At 49.3% G+C, this 9,429-nt stretch overlaps 1 protein-coding gene across 1 annotated transcript in view; it reads right to left on the bottom strand.

The window, feature by feature from the left end:
* Positions 1 to 2,995: 2,995 nt before the first annotated feature.
* JPH3 (junctophilin 3) overlaps positions 2,996 to 9,429 on the bottom strand; it is a 55,821-nt gene continuing 49,387 nt past the window's right edge. Inside the window, exon 5 of the mRNA XM_032701371.1 lies at positions 2,996 to 5,053. Within this exon, the coding sequence (XP_032557262.1) occupies positions 4,973 to 5,053 (81 nt within the window). The 3' untranslated portion in view covers positions 2,996 to 4,972. The remainder of the gene's footprint in view (positions 5,054 to 9,429) is intronic.

Genomic DNA, 9,429 nt, shown 5'->3' with positions numbered 1-9,429 from the left:
TTCAGTTTCTCACATGCTGGCCCAGTTGTCCTACAGGGGAACTCTTTATGACCAGTGAAATGTCCTACCTGGAGACCTGGTGGAGTGTTGAAGACAGGAGGGAATGGGCTGACACTCCAGGAACTGCTTTTCCCCACTCAGCCCCTCTCTCTCCTCAAGGCATCACTCCCTTCCCAGCAGAGCAGTGCTGTGTCCATAGGGACAACAGATGGGATCCAAGTGTGTGCTGCATCAAACAAGGGATGACTTGAGGTGCCACCAGGACTGACTGTCCTTGTGCAGGGAAATCCAGGTGCCAGGGGTATTGCACTTGCAGGGACATCACCAGGGAGCCAAATCCCAGGAGAGCAGGGCTGGGATGTGGATAATTAGAATGGAAGGAGGATTAAACAGTGCAGGCTGCCAGGGGGATGGAATTGTCAAGGGAAAAACATGTTTGGTAGGGAGGGACCTTCCCCACAAACTAACAGGTGAGAGGTGAAAACAAACCCTTTCTTGATAACCTGGGAAAGGTGAAAACAAAGCAAACCCTTTATTGATAACCTGGGAGAGAACCCATGCTCAGTCACCCTGGGGTCACGGGGTGAGTTCACCTTGGTCTTGTGGGCATTTGATCCTTTGTGAGTGGTGAGTCCATGTCTGTGTGCAGAGTTTTGGGGAATCTGCCACTGCATGTGCAGATTTTGTTTGAATTATTTTTTTACTAATTTACTTTTGTTTGAAAAATAGTAGCTTTAAAGTTGCAGCAACTGTGCACAGGACCCCAGTCCAGAGGTCCAACCAGACAGGGGAGAACACACTTCTTTCCAGATTTACTTCACCATTTCTTCCCTTTGCAAATCCAGGGATACACACTGACAGATTTTTTCCCTGGAGCTGAAGCTGGATTGCAGCAGTGCCAAGGATGAAGGTTAGCTTTGTACAGGGAAAGATTCTCCCTCACCCTTCTCTGGTAGAGGGGAACTAGAGGCATCTGCTGGCAAATTCCTTGTTTGCCTTGATCTCGTACTTCCTCCTGCAGTCTGGGTTCATTCTTGGTCTAGTTTGTATTGGCAAAACTTCCACTCTCTTGCTCCAGCAATACCACCGGGTGGGTGGATCCAACCAGCACTAAACATCCCAGAGAAGCTGTGGCTGCCCCATCCCTGGAGTGTCCAAGGCCAGGCTGGACAGGGCTTGGAGCAACCTGGGATAGTGGAAGGTGTCCTTGCCCATGACAGGGGGTGGGACTGGGTGGTCTTTAAGGTCCCTTCCAACCCAAACCACCCTGTGGTTCTATGATCCTACAGCTGATGCAGTTCATGTAGGGGTTGTGCCAGGAGTTGATGTGTTTCCCTAAACCAGGAAACCCTGCCACAGTGTCCAGATTGTGCAGGGCCTCTGTTCTGTGCAAACACCTCACCCACAGGCCCCGAAGCTGCAGCACAGGCAGGAGATCCCATCCTGCCTCTGCTCGGTTCCACCTTGGCACAAACCCTTGGAGCCAACCTCACCTTCTGACAGCTTCCAAAAATTCCTGCTTTCCCACCCCCCCTTAACTTGGCAAAGCCTGTCAGGGTGTGTAATTAGTCCTTAGGTTTCAGTTAAGACCTTCACCATCCATCCGACATCATTTCTCCTGTTGCCCCTCCCCTTCTGTTGCAGTCTGGATGGTTTTTTCCCAGCAGCACTTCCCAACTCCACACGAGGTAAATAGATGCTGCCACAGCTCAGTATCTCTGGAAGATCAGGCCCTGGAGAGTCCCAGAATCTGGGTCTCGGGTACAGCAACCCAGACGCCAGATGGGCTGGTGAGAAGCTGACGTGGCAGGAGCAGGCAGAGGGGTTTGTCTTCATTCCCTTCCTTCCTTTTTGTCTTCCCCAGGGATGCACTGACAGACCAGCCCATCCCTCACACAGGTGGGGTCTGGCCCAGGTCCCGAGTCTCCCTGGGGAGGGACAGGTGCCCTTTTCCCTGTGGATCTGCTGTGACAGCAGGTGGGATGGTTCCCTGAGCCCCAGCCCCTCCTCGTGCTTCGGGTTCTGCTGTAGGAACATAAAAATTCCATTGCAGCCTAAAAAATGATCTAGACCTGAAGTGTCCACGTGCATCTGCCAGCATGGACATAAAACAGCAGGTCTGGACAATTTCCATGGATTTATGTGCCCTGTTGATAGACATTTTAATGTGCCTCAGGTAGATCTGCAGGAACCAGGGCTCATAAGACAGGGAAATGCACTGAATTACCTCTCTCTCTGGGCTACTTCTCAAGAATATTTCTGGCCTTGGGCAAATGTGAAAAGCCCAGGACTAAGAAAAATTGCTCAGCTCCCCAGGATTAAGAAAGGCATCATTATTTTTTAACCACGTGGTTTGAGAGCCAATTAATATTAGTCTTTGACTGTCTTTCCTACTGAGCTTGACTGGAACAGAGAAGTTAAAAATCCACATTGGATTTGTGCTGGTCCAGGGGCAAGAACAGCCATAACTAGTCAGTCTACCAGTGGGAAAAACGAGTCAGGGAATCACTAGTACTTTGATTGGGTTGGTAATGAGGCGTTTTTGTGCTGGTTTATATGTATCTAAATATCCTACTGTGTTCACAGTGATCTGTTTAATCAGCTCCTGATGGGACCTTTGTGTCATCTGCACTTGAATGTCCAAAAAAACCCCTCCTCCTCAAGTGTCTTTGCAAAGAGTAAAACCAGAATCACAAACCCCAGGGTGAGTTCCCAGGGCTGCAATCACAACGTGTCGTTATTTGGCTCATTTCGAGTGTGCAGAGACCATTCAAGAGGGAAAAAATGATGACTAAGGACCCAAAAGGGAAAGCCAAAACAACAACAAAAAAGGAAGAGGTGGGAGGATGATGGACAGTTACTGTGGAAATTTAAATTTCAAAGTTCTCCTTTCCCCTGTCCACCCATAGCCCTCTGCCTGGAAAGGGAAAGGAAGGAAAAGAGGAGGAAAAGCTGCGACAGGAGGGAATCAGACCATGTAAGGAAAAGAACTGAATTTAACTGGCACATGCTCTAATCCTTAGTTTATTTCTGGTTAAAAATATAGCAATCCAGTGCAGTGTAATAAGAAATCTGCTGAAAAGGTAGCAGAGAAACAGCTAAAACAGAAGCAAAGCAAAGCTGAGTCCACAAATCCGGGCTGTATCCAACAACTCTGGATGTGAATGTCCAGGAGGGATTTCCCCCTCCTTTCCCACCCCCCCAAATATCCATGTGAGGGTTTCATCCCACCCTCGGGTGCTGCCACACTCGCACAGAGCTGCAGTGGGGAGAACTGAGGGTGGAATTTGGTCCCTGGACGTACCAAATCCCAAAGGAGCCACTGGAATTGTGCCTGGTGGTGGTGGATCACCGGCAAAGCCGATCTCCACCTGGGGGGAGGGAACAGTCCCTTGGGAAAGCGAGGGGCCATTGGCCACTTCCAAGGAATGGAGCTGAGACCGCACTGGGATTGGGACCATGACAGCTCAGAACAGGGATACGGCATCTTTAATGAGTATGCAGATTATCCGTGGGGAAGGGGAGGGGACAAAATCAAGGCAGGCATAGTACAAAGATGGTAGAAACAAATTAAGTGACATAGAAAAAAAAAAAAAGAAAGAAAAGAATACATCCTTAGAGGCTGCCATTGCCAATGATGGTTGGTTGGATTTTCTTTTTTTTTTCTTTTTTTTTTCTTTTTTTTTTTTTTTTTACAGGGACATGTTGGAAGCTGGAATATACATCCTGCATTACAAAGTGCAAAATACTACATGCTCAGAGCCCAAGCATGATGTCTGAAACAGTCCACAGCAAGATGTAAGAGACAAACCCACCACCCTCTCCCTCCTCTCTGGGACATGCTCCAGTGCTCCTCCCCAGATGCCTTGGAAAAACAGGTTTATTTTTGCTTGGTTTTGTTTTATTGTTATCCCAAGTGGGTCGGAATTGAGCCCTCTCTCCCCTGTCCCTCCCCACCAATCTGCTCCCCGGCATCTCCGTGCACACACTTTGGGATGGGATGGGCTGGGATGCTCCTCACCAGCACGGCACAATGACCAGCAAGTCGGGTTGCTGACAGTGCCTCCAAGTTTTTTTTTGGGGAATCCAGGGACATGTTTTTACCCAGGAGAAATTGGCTGTGAATTAAAAGCAGCACTGGGTGTTTTTCCAGCCTTGCCATGTCAGGGAGCAGCCTGGGGAGGAGGAGTGAAGGCAGGAGGGTGGTGGGCCTGCTGCTCACACCTCATGTTCCCTATTCCCCCCCTGCCCCAAGGAATTTTGGGAAAGGCCAATTGCTGCTTTGTTTTAAAAACAAATACCAAAATGGGGCCCCTTCTCCCATCTTTTCCATCCAGACAGGGTTCATGCCTTCCCTGTGCTCCTTCTCTCCTCCTTCTTACAGCAACATTCCTCCATTTCCAAAGGGAGAAAAGCATGGTTTTGCTTTTCTCTCCCATTTGTCATTAAAGCTGTTGTGGATTTCCCTGGGAAACTCAGCCTGGAGCGTCCCAGCACCCGTACATACATCAAACAAACTCTCCCCATGGTCCCCCCATCTCATTTCCAGTTTGGGGTTCATTACTGCTGTTATGACCATATTTTTTTTTTTTTTGGGGGGGGTGGTGAGGGGAAGGGAAATGAGGTTTTCTTTTGTTGGGATTCCTTCTCATCCTTCCCAGTGTTGGGGGGGCAGAGTGTTGATAGCATTTTGCCATGCCACACAGCATAGTGTTATACAAGCAAAGAATTTTGGCTAAAATCCAAAAAACATTACCCAGGAAAAAAGGCAAACTGTGAGTGAGACTCGATCGTTTGTTGTTCTTCTGTGAAAAGACTTGGAAATTGTCGGAGGACAGTTCGAGTTATGATTTTTCCCTTTGTTTTGTTGTTGTTGTTTGGTTCCGGTTTGTTTTTGTTTTTTGTTTGTTTGTTTGTTTTTTCCCCCATTCATACATGTAACTGTTATTTTTGCAAACAAGACAGTCTTGAATTAGATGAAAAAGTTAATAAACAAAATGGCGACTCCAATATTTAGTAAGATCACCATGACTACCAGGATGGGAGCTGAACCCTGGAAGAGAAAGAGAAGGAGAGGAGTTAGAATGTTGGAATTCTGCCCGAGGCTGCCTTGTAGCAGGGTCAGGAGCTGTGTAGGGTCCAGGCAGGTCTGTGGATGGGCAAACCCTGATTTACACCTCAACAAATGATCCCAAAGTGCCCAGAAACCCTCAGTGAATTTTTTTAGGCTGCCAAGCAAACACCCGGATGCACCCACAGATCAAGACATGGACTTCCCTGTGTCATTCCCATAGGAAGTCTGGCCTTAAAAAAATGAAATTGGTTGTTTTACCGGGTGGTCAATGAAAAGGAAGAAAAAACCCCATTTATTGGATCATACAGGTGTTTGGGGATGGTTTGGAGGAGTCTCCACAGGACATTTCCCAATAAACACAATTGTTTCTCCAGGCCTTCTGGTGATGGCAAACATCAGGGCAGGACACAGTGATCTGTGTTCAGGTAACATTTTGGGAAAGCTGTAATAACCTTTTCTGAGGTTTATAAGAACCAAATAAAGCTCCTGGGAACTACCTGGAAGTGTTCAAGGCCAGGTTGGGTGGGGCTTGGAGCAACCTGGGATAGTGGAAGGTGTCCCTGTCCATGGCAGGGGGTGGAACTGGATGAGCTTTAAAGTCCCTCCCAACCCAAACCATTCCATGATTGTGTGATTCTGCCTGGAAACCATTGCAGGAACCCTGGCCCATGGAACACCCACCACAGCCTGGGCTGAACATCCCCCCAGGAGCATCCATTGTTTTCCAGTGAGCATAAGGACAGCCCAGACAATTGTATGGGACCTGATGAGGATGTGGCTCTTGGACCCCATTAGAATCCCAGGAATGACAGAAAGGGACCCCCTCAGCGTGGGGACTGCAGACAACCCTCCAATACATCTTTGTGCAGAACATTGGTCAGAAAAACATCCATGGCATCACCTTATCCCTGTCACCCCATCCCCGTCACCTCATCCCTGCCTCCTCATCCCTGTCACCAAACATTCCCTGTCCCAGAGTGTTAACGTGGCTCACACCAGGGTGAGCAATCTTGTGTGCAGGTAGGTGGTAGCTATTTCTTGGAGTAGCTGGGATCCTCAGCTATTCCTCCTGCAGCCGAGCTGTGCCAGCTTTAACTGCCTGGAATGCTCTAAATCCTTTCTCCAGGCTCCCGTCCTCCTCCTAACGCTCCTGTGGCTGCTGGGAGGGCTCGGGGCAGGGGTGGGTGCCCTTTGGGAGCTTTCCTTATGCCACTCTGCAGAGCTGCTGGAAAATAAAAGGCAAAAAACACTCTCCTTGCTGGCCAGAGCTCGTTTCATTCCGAGCAGGCTGATTCAGTTCGCAGTTGGGAGTGGGTGGGAGCGAGGATGCTGGAGCTCGCTGGAAAGGCATATTTGTAGCTTAGCAACAGGGTCAAAGACAGCCAACCAACGGAGGGATTGTGGAGAGCCTCTCCTGGCAGCCAGGTATCCACGCCCGGCTGCTTCCAAAGGCAGAAACCACCCCCTTGTTGCCAGCCCTCCCCCTTCCCCATCCCGGCCGCTGCCAAGCCCCGCGCCGGCGTTATTGGGATGGGGGGGATTAGCTGCATTTCACAAGATTATTGGGTTTTACCATTTCTGAGCCCGTGGTAATATAATAACAGATTGCAGGCGATTAGCACTGTCATTGTTGCTGTTGGCAGGGCATAAGGACACAGGGAATGCTCTCGGATCCCTCAGCCCTCCAGCCAGGGAGGGCTCAGCCGTGCTTCCATCGGCCCTGGGCCACTCAGTGGTTGAGTTCCCTGCCAAAAAAGCGGCAAATATTTGTGCCCCTGCTCTGCTCACACCACTAGACCCTTTCAGTTCCCTGGTGTTCCTCACAAATGCTTTGGGATGGACCTACTGGGCTGATGGAGATCACAACCCTTCGGTACTGGTGTTCACAGGATGCTGATGGGATGTATCCAGGGATACACTTCTTTGGTCTCTTCTCCCCGGTAACAAGCAGCAGGACAAGAGGAAACAGCCTCAGGTTGCACCAGGGGAGGTTTGGATTGGATATTAGGGAAAAATTCCTCACCAAAAGGATTGTCCACCCAGGGCAGTGGTGGAGTCCCCATCCCTGGAGGGATTTAAAAGCCCTGTGGATGTGGCATTTGGGGACATGGGTTAGTGGTGGCCTTGGCAGTGCTGGGGGATGGTTGGACTTGATCTTAGAGCATTTTCCAACCTAAATGACTCCACAGTTCTATGATTTACACACCAGTCCATTGAAGCCATGCTCTCATCTGGAAGAATGGGGGGAGCCAACACCCACTTCCATCGGCAGCACCTGCCTTCCCCTGCACGGATGTTTTGCTCGGTTCCCTGGCTCAGTTCTGTGCCTGTTTGCATCCTGCATCCCCTTTTGCAGTGCAGAGGCAGGAGAAAATCCTTCCTTTGCCACTGCATGGGTGGGATCTTCCACATTTGCCAGCAAAAGCATCCCAGGAATAGGATGACCAGGGAGGGGAGGGGTCTCTGTGAACTGAACAGCTCTGACTGTCTGACAACTCACAAATTCTGCTTCCTTTTAACAGTTCCTTCCTTTTTAACACCCTCGTCCCTGTGCCAGCTCCACGGAGGGCTCTCCAGGCAGGAATGGCAGGTAGGGCTGCTCCCCTGGTGTGGGGCTGGAGCCCTGCCCACGGCAGCTGGTGGATAAGCAGCTTTGAGACTCCAAAGCTTCTGTTTTAGCTCCAATTACGAATCCTGCTGCACCTCTAAACCCTTATGTCTGGCTTATTTCTATCTTGTCAGGCCTTTGTGCCTTCACCTCTGCTCAGAGGAAACACTTGCCCTTCTCTCCTTTGATGGCCTGGGATATGTGTCATCCAAGAAGTGATTCCTGCTCTGTGCCTGGGCAGGAGATGAATCAGTTCTGCAGCTCTGCTTTGGAAGAGATGTTTTGCTGAGCCCAGCCTGACCATAGGTCACTGAACTCCCTTTTGCTGCAGTTCCAGTCATTGTTTTAGAACAAGTGGCTTTTACAACTCTTCTCACCACATCCCAAGCCTCTAACAGGAGCCACTGCCTTTGGAAAGAAGAGACAGAGCCCTTGATTTGAAACTGTGTTATCTGGTGGGGCTTTATCTCATCTTCAGCCTCCTATAGAATCATGGAATGGTTTGGGTTGGAAGGGACCTTAAAGATCATCTCATTCCAACCCTCTGCCACAGGCAGGGATCTCCTGGAGCCCAAAGAAAACCCCAAGGCCAGTTGGGCCTATTTCCTGAGCTGGGCTTTGTGTGTCAAAGACAGCAAGAAGCTCCAACACTCTCTTTAGCCCTGCAATAGGAAATTGTGAAATCAGGCTGTCAGGAGCTGGGAAATTTGGTTAAACCACCCTTCCTGCCAGCCAGGAGCCAGGCTCAGCTCTGGAATGCTGTCCTGCCTCCCAGCTCTGTGCCCGCCCGTCCAGAACCCGCTTCCCTGGGAAGCAGACGCCAGTTGGCAGCGTCCTCTCACCCAATTTTAGCTGTCTAAATGTTAGACATCCAGCCTGCACTCCCCATCCAGGCTGTCTGGAGCCCAAGTGACGTGGGATGAATCCCACCCAGCATGGCTACCAGCCTGGCTCCGGGAAAGGAAACATTCCAGCGAGCTCTGGTGTGCCCAGGCATCCTCCGGCGAGAATTTCACCAGCAAATCCAGGCTGGGACTTTTTATTTTTATTCTATATAACTAGATCCTGGAGTGCTTCACAGGAGAAGAAAAACATCTGCCAAGGATGGGCAACGCACATTAGCTGGGCAAAAGGGTCCTTCTGTATCAACATGGAGAGTCTCCAAGGAATTCTTAGATTTCCTTCCAAGCTTAAAGAACAGAAACTTAGCCCTAAACTCATGGATACACTAAAATATGAATAAACCTTTGCTATGGCATAGAAGTAATAACAGTAATTGGAGCTGTAGAGTAATTTCTGCCCCTCTGTCTTGTTTGTTTTTATCCTGTAACTGTTGTGTAGCAACTCAAGAGTCTTACTGGGAATACGAGGGACAGCTGGTTTACAAATGCAATTGTAGCTTAATTAATTTAAGCATTAACAATCCATTATTATCTGTTATCACAGGGTACAAGCTCTGCCTCTCTGCCATGGAAACCATAGTGCAGGTTACCTAGGAATCCCTCTGGGATCTATTAAGTGTAATTACTAAGGACTTGGATCAGCAAAAAAACCTATATATGCACCGTTTTCCAGCCTCAGCACTGCGGAAAGTGCTGCAAACTTAGCAGCTCCATGACATTTGTGCTGAATTGTCACATAACTGCCAGGAACAGGCTCTGTGAAATGGGTGAGGAGCATTTAGCAAAAGAAACATCAGGGATTCACTTTGCTTTCTCCAGTGGATTGCAGCATCTCCCATGACTCC

Source organism: Chiroxiphia lanceolata, chromosome 13 (genome assembly GCF_009829145.1).
Source record: "Chiroxiphia lanceolata isolate bChiLan1 chromosome 13, bChiLan1.pri, whole genome shotgun sequence".
In the NCBI taxonomy this organism is placed as follows: Eukaryota; Metazoa; Chordata; class Aves; order Passeriformes; family Pipridae; genus Chiroxiphia; species Chiroxiphia lanceolata.
The sequence above is the reverse complement of the archived record's forward strand: the minus strand, read 5'-3'. Positions and strand labels throughout refer to the sequence as shown.